The sequence below is a fragment of the Myxine glutinosa genome, chromosome 7, assembly GCF_964187855.1.
Source record: "Myxine glutinosa chromosome 7, kmMyxGlut1.1, whole genome shotgun sequence".
NCBI classification, from domain to species: Eukaryota; Metazoa; Chordata; class Myxini; order Myxiniformes; family Myxinidae; genus Myxine; species Myxine glutinosa.
In genome coordinates, this window is record NC_136267.1 from 72,690,818 (window position 1) to 72,711,045 (window position 20,228).

Below are 20,228 nucleotides of genomic sequence, written 5' to 3' on the forward strand. Positions count from 1 at the left end.
TCCCGGGTGTGCACTCTGTTGCACACCCACTCAGCGCACACCTACCCACGGGTGTGCAATCCCCTATCGCACACCCAATCACGTGCTCTAATGTGCATTCCCGCACACTCTCCACAACCAACTCAGGTGTGCATCCTCGCACACGCTCCTCATCCATCTCACTCTCCGTATCACACTCACCCTCACACATACACTCCGATGTGCATTCATTCTCACTCTCTGTAATACACTCGCGCTCTGGCGCCATTCGCACACGCGCGCCATTTCCACTCACACAGCGCACCACGGACCTTCTACGAGCGCCCGGGTTACGCCGGGATCCCGAGCACGCGAAAAATCTTTTTGGGCCAAATCTTTTCGCACAATATACAACCCGGCTCACCTTTGGGATCCTTTTCTCCACACGCACCAGCTGCAAACTTTCATTTTGGTTAAGCACGGCATCACGATGCGAATACAGACTTTGTATGCATCCCATCTCCATCTCCGATAATGCCTCTATGCCTGCCGTCTCTCCAATCCCAATTTCCATTATAATTAATTCCTTTTCCTTATTCAGCTCGACGACCGCTGGCGCAAATAAAATCAAATTTTCTAATTCTGCGGTCGTCGGCTTTCCCATACCCCGGGTCGCGATATCTACCCCGGTCCACGTAACTGCGCCTTGCTCAGCCTCGCTTTCCCCACGCTTCTCAAGCCACGTTACCTCGTCGCGTACCAATGTGACCTCCTCGCTCAACCTGCGGTCAATGTCCTCCTCCATTTTTCTTATTTGGCCACACATTTCTTTCATTTCATTACTTTGCACCACGAAGCACGCTTTGATTTGCGCCATGAAGGTGCCCATATCCATTGGTGCTGCGGGCTCGGCTCTCACTGCCATGTGTGAGGCGCCGCCATTTTGTGCGCCTGCAACCCCCACTACCGCACCTTCTTCAATTCCCTCCTCCATTACTCCCAATTGTTCTTCTTCCTCCCAGGGGTCCTGGGTTAACTCTAACCATTCCTCTACCCCCTCATTTTCCCCCACCGGCATCCGATCGCCTTGGTTATCCATGGCACGATTCAAATTGAGATGTTAATGAAAATTTCGGCCGCTCGTAATTTTGACCAAATTTATCCAAAATATAACAAATTTGGTTCGGGTCCAAATCCCGCTCCCAGACACCAATTGTTACGGATCTCGGCCGTCGGCGCTCCCCTTATCAAGGGGGGGGAGGGGGTTAATCCCCTTGTCTTCTTATCTGGCCGACCCGAGTCCTGGGGGTTATAATGTCCTTCCCGGCGCAGCGTTAGATAGGGTTTGTTAGCCCAAGGGGTTCACTACTACCTAAGTACCAACGCCGGCCGGAAACGAGGGAATATCTCCCGCTCGAACCACGGATATGTTGGAAAAGGCCGAGCGGATAGCAATCCGCGATCCGAGCTATTAACAAAGCGACTAGACCCGATTATAGCCGTTTCAATCGTGCCACGTTTACCCAATGATAGAAAGGACAGATGCGATCGGATGGAGAGGAAACCAGAAGGTAGGAAGAACAAAGATGGGTTTATTAACAAACGTACAAGAGAAGAGGAAACGAAAGGATGTACAGGAAAGAAAGAGGAAGAAGCAGCACACAGGGCACGCTAAAAAACAGTCTTACTCTAATATCCCAGACAAACATACACACTCACACGGGGATTGTAGCTGGTAGATGGTCAGGTAGAGGGTCCAGGCTCCAGTCGACTCCAGTCCAGGCTCCGGTCCAGCGGCGAAACCCGGCAGGCAGCTCCGCGCGTAGTTGAACGCGACCGGACCCTCCCAAAGGTGCGCTCCGTATCAGAACCGTTACGACCAGCGCTCTCATCAAAAGTCCAAGTTAGTGTGCGCAGTCCTTTTTTTACCGCCAACCTTCCACTCGAGTGCTTCGTGAGAGTCCTTCTTTCATGAGCGCCGCTGAATAAGTCCTATGAAAGGGCTTTGCATTTGCGCTTATATAACGCGAGCAAAGATCGCTCCGCGCGCCTCAAAACCACGCCCGTCGGCGATCTCATCGCAGCCCTGGTTGGCTGGTGAGGGCTTACCGGCCACGCCTTTGACGGCTGGATGACGTAGCCACACCTTCTTCTTGCCGTTCCGCCCCCTTTTCTCGGGCCTAACCGCGTGTCTTATGGCGGCGTTTGAGCGAGCTATGAGGCACCGACTGCAGGGGCGCGTAATGGCGTCGCTTGGAGAGGGAGGTCGCAAAATGAACGGAATTGGGACCTACTCTTATTTGATCGACGCAACGCAGATTCAACTATTGGAAACACGGCCTTATCTAAAACACATAATAATGAAATAACTGGAATTCTATGGTGTCCTATGTGTTGCTTTTGGCCTATCTAGGGGTGCTACCTTTAACCTTTAATGATGAGAATTTATATACAAGAGTTATTTACAAGTGAGGGTTCTAAAACCGCAACAATATATATATGTATATATATATATGTATATACAGACTTGGCATTTAATATGGAATATTTTTTTTGTGGGGGTGAATTTACTTTTCAAGATGACTTAGAACCAAAAGTTCATTGGAATTATGTTGAAATTATTCTAGATTTTGTTAGTGACCTTTAAAAGAAACAAAAATCACATTTGACATTTCGAAGCAAATAAATTGATCCTTGAAAGTGATGTAAACTGATATCGAACTCGATTCACGGACAGTACTGTGTTAAATTTCTGTACGTTTTCCAGAAGTATCTCTTTATTTTGCACATTAGCCAAAAAAAATTTCAACAAAAACAAAAGCTAATTTATGACTGGGATTACGGACAGTAAAATTACAGTTCAGTACTTCGTGTATCCCCCACGAGCATTCAGGAGAGCACGTACACGTCGAGGCATGCTGTTCACAAGATTTGCCAAGGTTTGGACAGGAATCGCTTGCCATGCAGTGACAATAGTCTGCTGCAATTCACGCACAGAGGTCAGCTGCTGGTCCAAGTGGTCGATTTGACGCGTTAATTCTGCCCACAAGTTCTCTATCGGATTCATATCCGGGGACATGGCAGGCCACTCCATATGCTCTACACCACGGTCAGCAAGAAAGTGTTGGATCATGCGAGCACGATGAGGCCATGCATTGTCATCTTGGAAGACAAAGTTTCCTCGAAAGGCTGCACGAGCAAATGGAAGCAATGTTTCTTCCAGAATGGCCCTGTACTTGAACTGGTTCAGGTTTCCATTCAGAACAACCAGGTCAGTTTTGCCCCCTGCATGAAAAGCAGCCCAAACGGTCACCCCACCACCTCCAGCTTGGACTCTTGGCACTATACAATCTTTGTTGTAGGCTTCATGCACTTGTCTGCGCACTCAGACGCGGCCATCTTGAAGATAGACCAGAAATCTAGACTCGTCACTGAAGGTCATGTCTGCCATTGACGGTGCTCTCTGGCCCACTGCAATCGGCGCTGGCTGTGTTGTCTGGTGAGGTGTGGCTTTCTCAGGGGACGCCTGGCACGATAGCCTGCTTGAACCAGTCGTTGGTTGACTAGCCTTCTGGATACAGGCACATTTGTCAGTTGCTGCCACTCAGCCCTAAGCCGATTAGCTGACTTGGTACGGCCATTGCAGACTAACCGGTGCAGCTGGCGATCCTCTCTCCTTGTGGTTCTGCGTGGACGTCCTGGCCTCGGTATTGGAGTAGGGACACCCCTCTGAGCATTTCGTTTCAGGATCTATGACACCTGACCTTGAGTGATGCCATACTGCCGAGCAATAGCACGCTGTTTCATGCCGTAATTTCGTAAAGCCACCACTCCATGACAACAGCATTGTCAAGTTGACGGACCATCTCCAAAGGAAGCGGCAATAACTTTTGTAGACGTGCAGCAGTTGTTTTCCACTAATACAGAACGCAACAACCCTTATATACCCGATTGTGAAGCCAATCGTCAAATGTACCTGTCCTTACATTTTGTCACGCCACCTGTGATATAATCCTGTTATTGACTTCTTGCTGCGAAAGACAATCAGTGACATGGTTCTTTCAACAAAGACATCACCGAAGGGTAAAAGAAACTCACCAGATTGATATACTGAGTTCAGAAAGTAAACCCAAGTCAAGAAAGAAAAAAAATTCCATATTAAATGCCAAATCTGTATATATATATATATATATATATATATATATATATATATATATATATATATATATATATATATATATATATACAGACTTGGCATTTAATATGGAATATTTTTTTTTTCTTGACGTGGGTTTACTTACTTAACTCAGTATATCAACCTAGTGAGTTTCCTTTACACTTTGGTGATTTATTTGTTAAAAGAACCATGTCACTGATTGTCTGTCGCAGCAAGAAGTCAACACCAGGATTATATCACAGGTGGCGTGGCAAAATGTACGGACAGGTGCATTTGATGATTGGCTTCACAGTCGGGTATACAAGGGTTGTTGCGTTCTGTATTAGTGGAAATCAACTGCTGCACGTCTCCAAAAGTTATTGCCGCTTCCTCTGGAGATGGTCCGTCAACTCGACAATGCTGTTTGTCATGGAGTGGTGGCTTTACGAAATTACGGCATGAAACAGCGCGCTATTGCTCGGCAGTATGGCATCACTCAAGGTCAGGTGTCAAAGATCCTGAAACGAAATGCTCAGAGGGGTGTCCCTACTCCAATACCGAGGCTAGGACGTCCACACAGAACCACAAGGAGTGATGATCGCCAGCTGCACCGGTTAGTCTGCAATGGCCGTACCAAGTCAGCTAATCGGCTTAGGGCTGAGTGGCAGCAACTGACAAATGTGCCTGTATCCAGAAGGCTAGTCAACCAACGACTGGTTCAAGCAGGCTATCGTGGCAGGCGTCCCCTGAGAAAGCCACGCCTGACCAGACAACACCGCCAGCGCCGATTGCAGTGGGCCAGAGAGCACCGTCAATGGCAGCCAGGACACTGGAATCACGTGATCTTCAGTGACGAGTCTAGATTTCTGGTCTATCGTCAAGATGGTCGCGTCCGAGTGTGCAGACAAGTGCATGAAGCCTACAACAAAGATTGTATAGTGCCAAGAGTCCAAGCTGGAGTTGGTGGGGTGACCGTTTGGGCTGCTTTTCATGCAGGGGGCAAAACTGACCTGGTTGTTCTGAATGGAAACCTGAACCAGTTCAAGCACAGGGCCATCCTGGAAGAAACATTGCTTCCATTTGCTCGTGCAGCCTTTCGAGGAAACTTTGTCTTCCAAGATCACAATGCACGGCCTCATCGTGCTCGCATGATCCAACACTTTCTTGCTGACCGTGGTGTAGAGCATATGGAGTGGCCTGCCATGTCCCCGGATATGAATCCGATAGAGAACTTGTGGGCAGAATTAACGCGTCAAATCGACCGCTTGGACCAGCAGCCGACCTCTGTGTGTGAATTGCAGCAGGCTATTGTCACTGCATGGCAAGCGATTCCTGTCCAAACCTTGGCAAATCTCGTGAACAGCATGCCTCAACGTGTACGTGCTCTCCTGAATGCTCGTGGGGGTTACACGAAGTACTGAACTGTAATTTTACTGTCCGTAATCCCAGTCGTAATTTAACTTTTGTTTTTGTTTAAAAAATTTTTGGCTAATGTGCAAAATAAAGAGATACTTCTGGAAAACGTACAGAAGTTTAACACAGTACTGTCCATGAATTGAGTTCGATATCAGTTTACATCACTTTGAAGGATCAATTTATTTGTTTCGAAATGTCAAATGTGGTTTTTGTTTCTTTTAAAGGTCACATTAACAAAATCTAGAATAATTTCAACATGATTCCAATGAACTTTTGGTTCTAAGACATCTTGAAAAGAAAGTTCACCCCCACCAAAAAAATATTCCATATTAAATGCCAAGTCTGTATATACACACTACCGGTCAAAAGTTTTAGGACACCTGTTTTTTCCAGTTTTTATTGAAATTTACGCAGTTTCATGTCTCAATGTACTCTGAAATTAACCATAAAACAAATAAACAATTGTAGATAAAAAAAGAAATCATGGAACCATTTTGTTTAACAAAATTTAATTTATATTTTGACTCGGCAAAGTAGCCACCTTTTGCAGGTATAACCGCCGAACACACTCGTGGCATTCTTTCTCCAATGGAAATCAAATATTGTTTGGGAAGTTCTTCCCAACACTGTTGCAGAAGTTCCCACAAATGTGTTGCACTTTTAGGTTGCTTTGCTTTCACCCTTCTGTCCAGTTCATCCCAAACCAGCTCGATGGGGTTTAAGTCTGTCGACCAGTGCTGGCCATTCCATGATTTGAAGCCTACCGTCTTGTTCTTTTCCTCGAAGGTAGTTTTGACATAGCCTGGAGGTGTGTTTAGGGTCATTATCTTGCTGTAGGATGAACCCCTGACCAACTAGGCGTATACCAGCTCGGGTATTGCATGGCGTTGCAAAATGCTGTAGTTGCCCTTTTGGTTCAGGGTGCCAGTCACTCTGTGCAAGTCGCCGACTCTGGAACGAGCAAAAGAGCCCCAGACCATCACGCTTCCTCCTCCATGTTTGACAGTTGGTGTCACACACTGAGGAACCATCCTTTCACCTACTCGACGGCGTACAAAAACCCTGTGTGATGAACCAAAGATTTCAAATTTTGATTCATCGGTTCATAAGACCTTCTTCCAGTCTTCAGTCATCCAGTGGCGGTGCTTCATGGCCCAGCAAGCCTCTTTTTCTTATTTTGCCATCTTAGAAATGCCACTCGACCTGTGTCCGTCTGTCTGTTCAAAGGTACCGTAAAAACTGCTGAACCGATCGCAAAGATATTTTGGGTGGGTAATCCTGGGACCCCTGGGAGTAAAATAGGCTATTTATTTTTCCCAATTTCAGCTTTGGTCTCCAGCATTCTCAGGTTTTGACTCCCGCATAACATTCGCGTTCGCATATCGTTCATTGTGACGATCTTACTATAATTCACCAAATGTCTGTCTGTCTGTATGCTTGAAGGTACCGTAAAAACTGCTGAACCGATCGCAAAGATATTTTGGGTGGGTAATCCTGGGATCTCCAGGAGTAAAATAGGCTATTTAGTTTTCCCAATTTCAGCTTTGGTCTCCAGCATTCTCAGGTTTGGACTCCCGCATAACATTCACGTTCGCATAACGTTCATTGTGACGATGTTCTCATTGTGACGATGTTGTGATGATGTCTGTGTTCACGGTAGTGTTTGACGTGACGGTGTGAACGTAATTTCGTAATGTTTTTCGTTTCGTAATCCTTTAATGAACGTTTAATGTTTAATGTTTAATGAACGTTTAATGCCCTTCGATGTCCGGGGCCGCACGTTCGCTTCACTGGACGGGCCAGCGTGTACCTTGCCCTTCGCCGTCAGGCTCGGGTAAACCGTTGAGCCCCATCCGTCATGGGTACTGGGGCTTGAGACAGTGTCCCACGAACGAGGAATTCCCAGTAAGCGCGAGTCATCAGCTCGCGTTGATTAAGTCCCTGCCCTTTGTACACACCGCCCATCGCTACTACCGATCGGACGGTTTGATGAGATCCTCGGATCAGCCCCTGCACGGGGCGTTCTCGGCTCGTGCCGGTGCACCGAAAAGATGAGCGAACTTGACTGTCTAGAGGAAGTAAAAGTCGTAACAAGGTTTCCGTCATTGAACCTGCGGAAGGATCATTATCGGGACAACATGAGAGCGAGTGAGACGCGAGACGTACGTGGTACGTGATCGTCCATGTACTGTTTAGATTTTGATGATTTGCGTGTGATATGATTTAACGGATGTTTATATGAATCGTTTAATATTTTTAAAAGCCTTCAATTTTTGATATTTTTCCTTTTCGTTTGGGCTTCCCAATTGAAGCCCCGCCCATAGGGCGGGTACCGTTGCTAGTATATTTAATTTGTGCTTATACTCTTGCAATTGAACAAGTAAATCTCAGGTCTTATTGTGCTGTAATCAACAGATTGTATAATAGACTAGAACAACACTCTTCATCGTCATGATGTCGACTGATATGCCTCCGCCCATATTATTACATCATTATAATACTTGTACCAAGTTTGATTTAAATTCAATCAGCTTTTCTCAAGTTACCACATTTTTACTTGACATGACCTTTGACCTTTTGACCCCAAAATTTTATCAGTTCATGCTTACATCATTATACATACCTGTACCAAGTGTGAATTTGATCGCTTCAGCCGTTCTCAAGTTATAGACCTATTACAGACTTTGACCTTTCACCCCAAAATTGAATCGGTTAATCTTAACATCATTATACATACCTGTACCAAGTTTGAATTGGATCACTTCAGCTGTTCTCAAGTTATAGATCTATTACAGACTTGGACCTTTGACCTCTTGACCCAAAATCGAATCAGTTCATCTTACGTCATTCTACGTAATTGTACCAAATTTGGTCAGAATCGCATCATTGGTTCACAAGTTATTGCGTTAACAGAATTTTTACCTAACATGACCTCTGACCTTTGGCCTTTGACCTCGTGCCCCCCAAAATTGAATCAGTTCATCTTTACCTCATTATACATACCTGCACCAAGTTTGACTAAGATCCCTTCAGCCGTTCTCAAGTTATCGTGGTAACAAAAACCTATCACGGACGGACGGATGGACAGCCGGACAGACGACCTGAAAACATAATGCTTCCATCAACGACAGTCCCTATTGATCCTTTCCCTAAACAGCCTTTTGATTTCCATATTTGATTGTGCAGTAGATTAGAATTTACCATGTTCATTTATGCCTATTGAAATATATATAGTGGATCACTTCATCTATCTATAATTCCAGTAATCTCTGTACGTTTGTACGTTTGTCTGTCTGTGACCGCTGTTTCTCGACAACCACGGGTCCGATATACTTTTAACTTGCCAGGTATATTGCTGGGGACCCGAGGATGTGCCTTTTCAAGGTTTCATATTAATCGGACAATTACTTACCGAGCTATGTACAAAAAACGATTCAACCAATCAGAGAGCAGCGAACGATCGCGTGTGCCGGCGTTGCGAATGGACCAAACCATTCCATGTAAATAGAGGGGGGGGTTCTGTGGTCGTTGCGAATGGACGAAACCATTTCATGTAAATAGAGGGGGGGGGATTGTCACTGTACTCGCAAGCCGTTCGCCGTTCGCTTTGGCGTTGCGAATGGACCAAACCATTTCATGTAAATAGAGGGGGGGGATATAATTTTAGATAGATATATAGTACGGGCATATATATAGTACGGGCATGCCCTAGTATTAAATAATTCCATTAGTGGCACCAGGCTATCTGGCCTTAACTGGGTTTGTTTAGAAATTCTGGGGCTGGGAACTCAGGAATCTGTGAGACATCATTGTTTTGCTATCAATGGAATGTGTATGTGCAACTGTCTTTCCTTCACCCTTGCCTTACTCCTGGTCAATAAAGATGTTTTGGAGGTTGGAGCTCTCCTGATTGTTTGACCTCTCTGTGACCATTGCAAAAGGCCTTGAGTGTCCACCCTCCCCTTTCTTCCAAAGCTGGCCACAAAGCAGTTTCTTATCTAATGTCTGTCAAAACCCTTTGATTAATTATTACCAGATGTCTTGCCACTTCACCCTACCCATTCATGTTTTTCCTATAAAAACTCTCTGGTCCTAGCATAAGATCAGAAAGAGGAACACGTGCCTTGAGGATATGTTTTATTTACTCCTTTCATACTAGCATTTCGTCTATCTATCTATATCTATATTTCGTCTATTTCGTCTATGTAGGAATTACAACTTGAGTTTCCCGCATAAAAGTCACTTTCCTTTCCCACCTTAAACAAAACCGACCCTCTTGCGGTTTCTGGATATTAAAATATGGGGGCTTACTATGGAAATCATTGGGTGAGATATAGCTTCCAGAGAAGTCAGTAGATGTGATTTCATCTGATATGTTTAGTTCATGATTATGGTTCCATAAACCCCCCCTTATAATCACTGTCATTAAACGGGTTCACAAAAGCATTATTCCACTTTGGGCTGAGTGAAGAATATAGGTACAAACCCAACAGCTACTTTTATTCATGTTCCTGGCATGTAGTGGAGAGATGGCTAAGTATGTATTGATCCCATGTAAGCCCTCTGGATGTGAATACGTTTCTTGTTAACAGGTAGCTGTCTCTTATATCTGCATTTATGTGACAGGTGAGTGTTAATGACAACTTTGTGTAAGCGGGGGTGTTGGTGCACATGTGCTATAGGTGCATGTGTATGGTTGCGTGTATGAGTGGGATAAATACTAACTGATGCTAAGAAGTGGGTGCAAGTGTCCTACGTGTTGGGGTGTTGTTTTGTTCAGCATCACTCTTTTTTTTTTAAATAAAAATGCAGACATCTGCACTTTAAAGCTTTGTACTTGTACTATTTAAATCTATAAATCTTTGTACTATAGCACTTTTCCCACCAGTCAAGCTCAAGATTACAAGAAAGAGCAATCGGAGATCGCAGACCCTCGCCAGGACATGTTTTAGTTGTTTTTAAGACTTTTGTGTTAAAACAAATATGGCGGCCGAACCACGTGACCGATGACGTCACCATTATTATTTTTTCCCACCAATTTATCTATAGGTGATGCTCAATAAATTTCATGTTGATCGGATGAAGTTTTGTACTTGTTGAATTATGACGTCATAATAGAGGAACCTATGGCATCATCATTAACATGTTATTTCCCATGGAGAGTTCTTTACAATGAGCCATGTCTCAATTTTTTCGATGCAGCACTTTCAGAGATATAGAGGTGCAAAGTTTTCGGTTTTTCCAAGATGGCGCCTGAGTAGGAGAATGGGGGTTCTAGAACACATAAAATTTAACATTGAAGTCAATGGGGAAAATTAAGGAAACGTATTGACTAGCACTCTCGCTCACCAAAAATTGCACCCCCTTTCCTCCCTCCCCCATTTTTCATCATACTCGTACAGAGACCCAACGAATACTTGTTTCATTTTTAGGTAATAGTTTAAATTTCTTAAAAGCACAACCACCATCTAAATTTCTAAAATATTGATAAATATTGCATTAGAATTTAACTCTCGGTTTAGGTATCGCTGTTGAGCCAATATGAAATGATAAACTTCTCTTAATTATCTCATCTGACTCCCTCCCGAACCACATATCATTTTGAGATCATCGTAAATTATTTTCCCGTTGATTTCTTGATAATCACTTTTTTTTTGCCTAATAAATACAATGTTTCAAAACACAAAAGACAAATTTCTTTCAATTTCCACAATTAAAAAGGATACTGAAATATATTGTACTGATGTAAAATTGAATAAGGATGATTAAAATAACTTTTGGATTGAACCTATTATGAAAGAAAATATGAGTTCCTCCATCCCCTTTAAAGGGCATTTTCTATCTTTGGAAAACCATCAATTAAAGTAGTTGTAACGAAAGTTTCACCACTATTTATGGAGATCTATAGCAAACTAGAGGAGGTAATGAAAGATGTAAAAGTATTTTTAAAAAACAACTTTTTACTGAAGTTATCGAAAAGGAGGATAAAACTATTAGCTCTAAACACGGTGAAATTTCTATATTATTTAATAACCATAAAGATGTTAATCTTGATGAAATGAAAGATGTTAATATAACAGGAGAAATGTCATTTCACTCAATAGTAGTTAGGAACCATTTTAAAATTACATTTAACGTTCAAAATATAGTAGTTGAATCTGTTAATGAAAAAAGGTATGTGGACATAGACGGTAATGTTTTTTCTTCTAATTAAATATGTCATTATTCAAGTGAATATTTTGTTGATTTTAAAAGTGATGATAGTGGAAGTGAGACTTTGTCTTCGCAAGACAGTTATGATACTGAGAGTTTGTGTTCTAACGATAGCTATGAAAGTAGTTTTATAGATGATGATGATTATGAAAGCACCGATTATAGTGAAGATGATTTTTAGTTTAAGTAATCTTTTACTATATAACAATAATAATAATAATACATTTATTTTATATAGCGCTTTTCAAGAAGCCCAAAGACGCTTTGACAGAGTACAAAAAAAACAAGTGCAAAAAGACAAAAATCAACAGGTAAATAATCAAAGCAAAAGGAAGGAGAAGGAGAAGGAGACGAGATAGTCAGGAGTTAAATGCTGTGGGTTAAATGTTGAATGCAGTGTTGAACAGGTGGGTCTTGAGTGATGTTTTGAATGTGGTGAGTGAGGAGGAGTCTCTGATGGCGTGAGGTAGTGAGTTCCAGAGCGTGGGAGCAGCGATGGAGAAGGCCCTGTCCCCCCAGGATCTGAATTTGGTCCGCATGGGGGGGGGGGGGGGGTTCAGGAGGTTGGTACCAGCAGAGCGGAGGTTGCGGGTGGGAGTGTGTCTGAAGAGGAGGTCAGTCAGGTAGGATGGGGCCAGGTTATGGAGGGCTTTGTAGGTCAAGAGGAGGATTTTGTACTGGATTCTCTGGGGGATGGGGAGCCAGTGAAGCTTGTAAAGGATGGGGGTGATGTGGTCACGGGTCCGGGAATGGGTGAGTAGACGGGCAGCGGAGTTCTGAATGTATTGGAGTTTATTGATGATTACTGAGGGTGAACCAAAGAGGAGGCTGTTGCAGTAGTCCAGACGGGAGGTGATGAAGGCGTGGATGAGGGTTTCTGCAGCCGTGGAGGAGAGGGATGGACGGAGACGGGCGATGTTTTTCAGGTGAAAGAAGGCTGTCTTTGTGATCTGTTTAGTGTATTTGTCGAAGGAGAGGGTTTGGTCAAAGATGATGCCAAGATTCCGGATGTGAGGGGAGGTGGATACTGGGAAACCGTCGATGTTGAGGGCAAAGTTATGGGTGGATTTGGTGAGCGTTTTTGGGCCAATGATGATTATTTCAGATTTATCATAGTTAAGTTTGAGGAAGTTGATTTGAAGCCGGGATTTTATTTCAGTGATGCAGTTTGTCAGGATAGAGTGGGTGGCGGTGGAGATGGACTTGGTGGAGATGAAAAGCTGGATGTCATCGGTGAAGCAGTGGAATTGGAGACCATGACGGCGGATTAAGTGACCAAGGGGGGACAGGTACAGGATGAAGAGGAGGGGGCCAAGAACTGAACCTTGGGGGACACCTTGGGGGAGGGGAGCAGTGGGGGATTTGCAGTTATTGATGGAGATGAACTGGCGTCTGTCGGAGAGGTATGAGTTGATCCAAGAGAGGGCAGTGCCGGTAATGTTAAAGGTGGTTTCAAGTCGGGTGAGGAGGATGGTGTGATTGATGGTGTCAAAGGCGGCGCTGAGGTCGAGGAGGATGAGAATGTTGAGGTTGCCAGCGTCAGAGGAGAGGAGAAGGTCGTTGGTGATTTTGAGGAGAGCAGTTTCAGTACTGTGGTTGGAGCGGAATCCGGATTGGAATGTTTCATACAGGTTATTGGCAGAGAGGTGATGTTTAAGTTGAGTGGCTACAGCGCGTTCCAAAACTTTTGACAGAAAGGGTAGGTTGGAGATGGGTCTGAAGTTGTTTAGTGTGTCAGGGTTGAGTCCAGGTTTTTTTCAGAATGGGGGTAACAGCAGCAATTTTGAGGGATGGTGGGACAATGCCTGTAGACAGGGGGGAGTTTATTGTTGCAGTGATAAGTGGAGAGAGAGCAGGAAGGGAGGCCTTGACAAAGCTGGAGGGGATGGGGTCAAGAGTGCAGGTGGCAGTTTTCATTCCTAAGGAGTTCAGAGAGGTCAGTAGGGGAGACTGGGGAGAACTGAGACAGGGGTTGGCAGGATAAGGGGGGGCAGGTGGTTTGAGGGGGAGCAGGTGTGGTGGTGGTTAAGCTGCTGTAGATGTTGTCAATTTTGCTTTGGAAGAATGAAAGGAAGGAGATGCAGTTGTCTACTGTGAATGACTGGGTGGTGGTGTCCAGGGGGCTGAGGAGTTTGTTTATTGTAGAGAAGAGTGCTTTTGGGTTTCCAGAGCCAGAGTGGATAATTTGAGAGTAGTAGGCGGAGCGGGCGTGGGAGAGGGCATCTTTGTAGTGTTGTAGGTGATCCTTGTAGGCTTGGGAGTGAATTGTGAGACCTGTTTTATTGCGGAGTCTTTCAAGTTGGCGAGCACGAGTTTTCATCAGGCGGAGTTCAGGGGTAAACCAGGGAGCAGAATGGGTGAAAGAAACTGTTTTGGTTTTCACGGGCGCAAGCTGGTCAAGGCAGGAGGAGAGAGTGTGGTTGTAGTAGTCAGTGAGGTCAGAAGGGGTGTGGAGGTCAACGAAGGGAGAAGTGGACATTTTTTCAGAGAGGGTGGATGAGAATGAGGTAGGTGAAAGAGCGTTTAGCTTACGGAAATTGATAGTGCGATAATGCCTTGGTGCTGGGGTGGGGATGTTGATGGTCATAGTGATGGCTAAGTGGTCAGAGAGGGTGAGGTCGGAGCCAGAGAGATTGTGCAAAATTAATCCAGTAGAGCATACAAGGTCTAGAATGTGCCCATGGTTATGGGTAGGAAAGTTGACATGTTGAGTGAGGTTAAAGCAGGTGAGTAAATCGGTGAAGTCAGTGGTTATTGTGGAGTCAGTGGAGTCCATGTGGATATTGAAATCACCGAGGAGGAGGATTGAGGGGGAGAGGGAACAGAGCTGGGTCAGAAAGTAGGAGAAGTCACACAGGAATGATGGGTGTGGTTTGGGAGGGCGGTAGACGACAGCCATGACTGACTGTGTGTGACCAGAGAGTTTAAAAGCCAGGTGTTCAAATGATGATATTTTTGAACCAGGTGTTCATATATAAATATGATGAATCTAAATGACATACCAGATGTTGGGCCTCTTGAATTCCCCAATACTCCATATGATAAATTAGAGAATTGTCCGGCTTGTGATAGAGTGGGATAAAACAGAGTCAAAAGCCCATAAACAATGTTTATTCTGTGATTATCTTTTAATTAATGATGATAAAAAATATAAAAAGAAACATAACTTTTAAAATTACACCAAAAATGAGTTACTTTACAACATTAATAAGAGAAATGAACTTTAAGTATGAGGGTGGTAATACGCCTTTCCTTACAAAGGAAGAGATTGATAAAATTAGGATGATGTTTCAAGGATTGATGTTATTTGCTATTCGCAATTGTCATTTTCAGGGAAATATCAACACAAGATATTATATAAATAAAATAATGGATTACATTGAAATTAAACCAGAACTCAGGATAAAATATAGAGTTTCTCAAAAAGCCTGTAAAAAATTGGATGACTTGTTTTCCAATATATAAATGAATGATTTTTTTTTTACCCATTTGGGAAAACAAGATAAAATTTAACAACCATAACAATCTTCCAAATTCATTAAGATGTCTAATAGTTGGTTCAAGTGGATGTGGAAAAACCTGTTGGCTTTTAAAGATGCTCCTTACTCCCAACTTTTTTGATTAGGATAATTTAATAATTTTCACACAAAGTCAAGTTTTCAACCTGAGTATCAACTACTATCACAAGGTTTTAATGTGGGTCTTCAAAAAAAAGATATAATCGGTTCATATAAACTTCAAAGCAAACTAAATGATTATAACATTGAAGATGTAATACAACTATTTTGTGATATAAAAAAGAAATCAAAACATAAACCCATAACTTGTATTTTCAGTGATAATACGGATGATATACCTTCACCCAAAGATTTAGATAAATGAAAAAAGAACCTCGTTATCTTTTATGATTGTGTTAATGAGAGAAACCAAACGGTTATGGATAGCTACTACACAAGAGGGAGACCTTCTTCTTGTAATTGTATTTACCTCAGTCAATCATACTTTCAACTCCCTCGTCGCTCAATAAGAAACAATGCCAATACTTTTATTTTATTCAAGTTAAATTCAAAAGATGTAAATAATTTTTGGAGAGTCAATTGGTCTACATTATGTAGTAAAAAGGAATTTGAGGATTATATGAAACACACGACTGGAAAATATAAATATATATTGTTGTGAAACAAGATGAGATACAAAATGATAATTTTTTTTATTTATAAATAATTACATACATAAATGACAACTATTATTATTAACTAGTGGGGTCAGGGTCACCCATGGGATTCCCACGGGCATGGATGCGTGTGACATTTCGACATATTGAGTTAGATGCTGCACCTGCATAATGCATATTCAGTTTCACAAAATGGTTACTGCCAATTTATCAGATGCACAAATAATGTAATCTACACAATGTATTTACTTCTGATAACATGTGAATGCATGTGCGTGCACATGGGAAATACTGTTTGAAATGTGTGATTACATCTCATGTAAAATGTGACTTTAAGAGCTCAAATCCTCTCCCTCCCCACCACCATCCCTCCCACATCATGCACACTGCACCAGGGAGTGGATCACCCACAGGGGAGTGGGTCACACACACACACACACACACACACACACACACGGGAGTGGGTCTCACACACACACACACACACACACACACACGGGGGAGTGGGTCACACACACACACACACGGGGGAGTGGGTCACACACACACACACACACACACACACACGGGGGAGTGGGTCACACACACACACACACACACACGGGGGAGTGGGTCACACACACACACACACACACACGGGGGAGTGGGTCACACACACACACACACAAGGGGGAGTGGGTGTCACACACACACACACACACACACACACACACACACACACACATGCAAATATATACACCTTTATAGAAAGCCTGGTGTTGGCTTAGCGGTTATGGTGCCGGCTTGGGATCCTAGGATCATGGGTTCGAATCCCGGTCGATCGCTAAATTAACACCAGGGGGGCTGACTCAGCCTGTCATCCTTCCGAGGTCGGCAAATTGAGTACCAGCTTGCTGGGATGAATGATCCCGGTGTGTACCCCGGTTTAGAATAGGTACACCGTATCCCTGCGCATCGTAAGAGGCGACTAAGGGTTGGCGCTTGGAAGGGCATCCGACCATAAAAACATTGCCTCAAACAGGGAACCATGATTGTCATGGGGCCCGCAAGGCTAACCCCTGTGATAGAATGGGTAAGGGAGCTGTTGAAGGTTTTATACCTGATATATATGTCAACGGGAACAATCACAGACCCTGGTTAAATATAGTCAAAGAAAGTCGATCTATAACGATGAAGCAAAAGCAGTCAATAGTTTTACCGTAGCAGTTCCCCTTAAGGGCATATTTGGATTTTGTGATTATGATAAAGTTTTGTATGGACTTAAAATTCGATTTCAACTACAAAGGAATGATAATGTAAATAGATTGCTTTTTGGTGTTGCTAATCCTTCCGCGGCTCAGAATAAATTTGTTATTGATGAAATGTGTTGGCATATTAGTGAATATACTCCTAGTCTTAAAACGGAAGAGATGTTGAATAGAAGACTTAACTCAAATAAACCGTGAAATGTATCATACCTGAAAAGAAGATGCCAACACGTTAAACTGAATCAAACTACTTACACTTGGAATTTGGGTGTTCTTCAAGGAAAGCCACGATACCGATGGCTCATTTTTAAGAAACCAGATGGAGATGAAGGTACTAATAAGAATAATGCGCTGAGTGAGAATGCTAAGGTGAAACAACTTCGGGTTTCTCTGGATGGTACATTTTACCTGCGAGATAGATTGGAAATTGATTGGGAAAAAAATGATTATGCGGAAGCCTACAAGTCTTACCAAAAGGTGTGCGAAAGCAACAGAAATAAAGACCCCATTTTGGATATGGTTGCATTTCAAAAACTTTATACAATCTACGCAATTGACCTGAGTTCTCAAAAGGAAACTATGAAATCTAATAGAGTGCATACTTCTCTATACATTGAAAGAGGGGAGAGTGAAGAGGTTGATACAATGATACATATTGTTTGCTTTTGGAAGAAACAGAATTACAGATTAATACAGATAATGGTGTTATGATTAATATCACATAGATTTTTCTAATAAATAAATGAGTGGTGAAGTATCAACTGATGTATATGTTAATAAAATCAATCTTGATAAACTATTGTCTTGTATTCAAAATCAAACGCCTTGTACGATTAGCGTTCATACAATTCAAAGAAAAGAAGCAGTAAGAATTGATGTTTTGCTCACAAGAGAGCAGGTGAAAACACTAAATGATACTGGCTCACTTAAATTTAAAATATCAAACCGACAGTGCATTCAGGAAGTATTCAGACCCCTTCACTTTTTTCACATTTTGTTATGCTGCAGCCTTATGCTGAAATCGTTTAAATTCATTTTTTCCTTCATCAATCTACACTCAATACCCCATAATGACAATGAGAAAACAGGATTTTAGAAAGTTTTGCAAATTTATTAAAAAGAAAAAACTGAAATATCACATTGACATAAGTATTCAGACCCTTTGCTATGACACTTGAAATTTAACTCAGGTGCCTCCCATTTCTCTTGATCATATTTGAGACGTTTCTACTCCTTGATTGGAGTCCACCTGTGGTAAATTCAATTGATTGGACATGATTTGGAAAGGCATACACCTATCTATACAAGGTCTCACAGCAGACAATGCATATCAGAGCAAAAACCAAGCCATGAGGTCGAAGGAACTGCCTGCAGAGCTCAGACACAGGATTGTGTCGAGGCACAGATTTGGGGAAGCCTACAAAAAAAAATTCTGCTGCATTGAAGGTTCCCAAGAGCACAGTGGCCTCCATAATTCTTAAATGGAAGAAGTTTGGAACAACCAGGACTCTTCCTAGAGCTGGCCGCCCGGCCAAACTGAGCAATCGGGGGAGAAGGGCCTTGGTAAGAGAGGTGACCACGAACCCGATGGTCACTGGCTGAGCTCCAGAGATCCTGTGTGGAGATGGGAGAAACTTCCAGAAGGACAACCATCACAGAAACACTCCACCGATCTGGGCTTTATGGCAGAGTGGCCAGACGGAAGCCTCTCCTCAGTGAAAGACACATGAAAGCCCGCTTGGAGTTTGCAAAAAAGCACCTAAAGGACTCTCAGACTGTGAGAAACAAGATTCTGTGGGCTTTCATGTGTCTTGATCTTGTAACTGTTATTGATTTGAGGAGTAGATATGCTTGGATAGGTACTGTATCTTGTATCACAATTAAATTACTTCACGCATGCAATATGGGAGATAACTATCACTATAATTAACGATGCAAAGTTAATCCCTATAAGTCGTTCCCACAAAAGTGTGAGTTGTTGGTTGTTATCTCCACATGCGGGTTTGAGAAGTTGCAATTGAGCCCTCCCAGGTCTCAAAGTATCGACCTCTGTGTGTGCGTGCACGTTGCTGTTGTCTATCTCCCCATGTGCGTGGGCTTCAGGGGGTGGAATGGAGACCTACTATGTGTCAAATTGTGTGTGTCCGTGTCCATGTCCATCCGTCCGTCCAACATATAATAGGAGACCAATACAGAAAGGAAAAATGCTGTGAGCGTTGTGTTGTAAGGGAGGTGGGGTGGTGGGTGTTTGAAGAATTAGAGTGGGATGTCCTTAAAATTATTTATTTTGATGCCTTGACTGTGGTATGTGTCACCAGGTTATTTGAGTGAAAGGATGCTCACAGGATGAGATAATGTTCAACCCTCTCCTCCACAGCATTCATGACATTGGCAGTGATATTGTTGCACTTGTGCTGGGGAGTGATCTACTTTGACTCGTGTGACAAAGGCTGCTGGTTCTTTGTACTACTTATCGTTATCTCGCATCTCATTGTATCCTGCTTGGTAAGACCCTCTTAAACTTTGGGAATACAGTCCCCCATTTTTTTTGCTGTGAATTGTATGATGTGGTATGGCTTACTAGTGGTATACTACTTGTGGAGTATTATGACGAGCAGGAACACTCATAAAGCATTGCAGTATATTTTGCAACATGTGTGCCATATCAGCCAACTTTTAGAGGTGAAAACAAAATTTGTGTGATGTCACTAGCATTCACCCCCTCCTACCCCCCCTCCCCCTCATCCACCTCTAACTCCCATCTATTTAACATTGCTGGTGTGGAAGAATTCACAATACAGTTCGAATAATAAATTTATTAATACAGAGTTGATACACTAAAGCATGCATGCATGGAGAAGCCGTAACCCACTGGAAAGCATGAAACTCTTCTGCCTGGGTGCCTTGGTCCTTGGCTTTATATACACAAGTGGATGTAGGTGGGGGGCATTGATGAGAAACAGGTGTGGAGCTTGCTCGGGCCTCAGTAAACAATGCTTAGACAGCCAGGGAGATTAACTGCGAACTCCTTGTGTAGGAGAGATGGGTAATACAGGGTTCAGAT

At 43.1% G+C, this 20,228-nt stretch overlaps 1 protein-coding gene across 3 annotated transcripts in view; it reads left to right on the top strand.

The window, feature by feature from the left end:
- The window catches only part of LOC137431319 (gamma-secretase subunit Aph-1b), a 76,086-nt gene that overhangs the window by 28,734 nt on the left and 27,124 nt on the right, over window positions 1–20,228 (top strand). For all 3 annotated transcript variants that reach the window (XM_068122529.2, XM_068122531.2, XM_068122532.2), the window contains exon 5: window positions 19,542–19,669. In XM_068122529.2, the coding sequence (XP_067978630.1) occupies window positions 19,542–19,669 (128 nt within the window). The remainder of the gene's footprint in view (window positions 1–19,541; window positions 19,670–20,228) is intronic.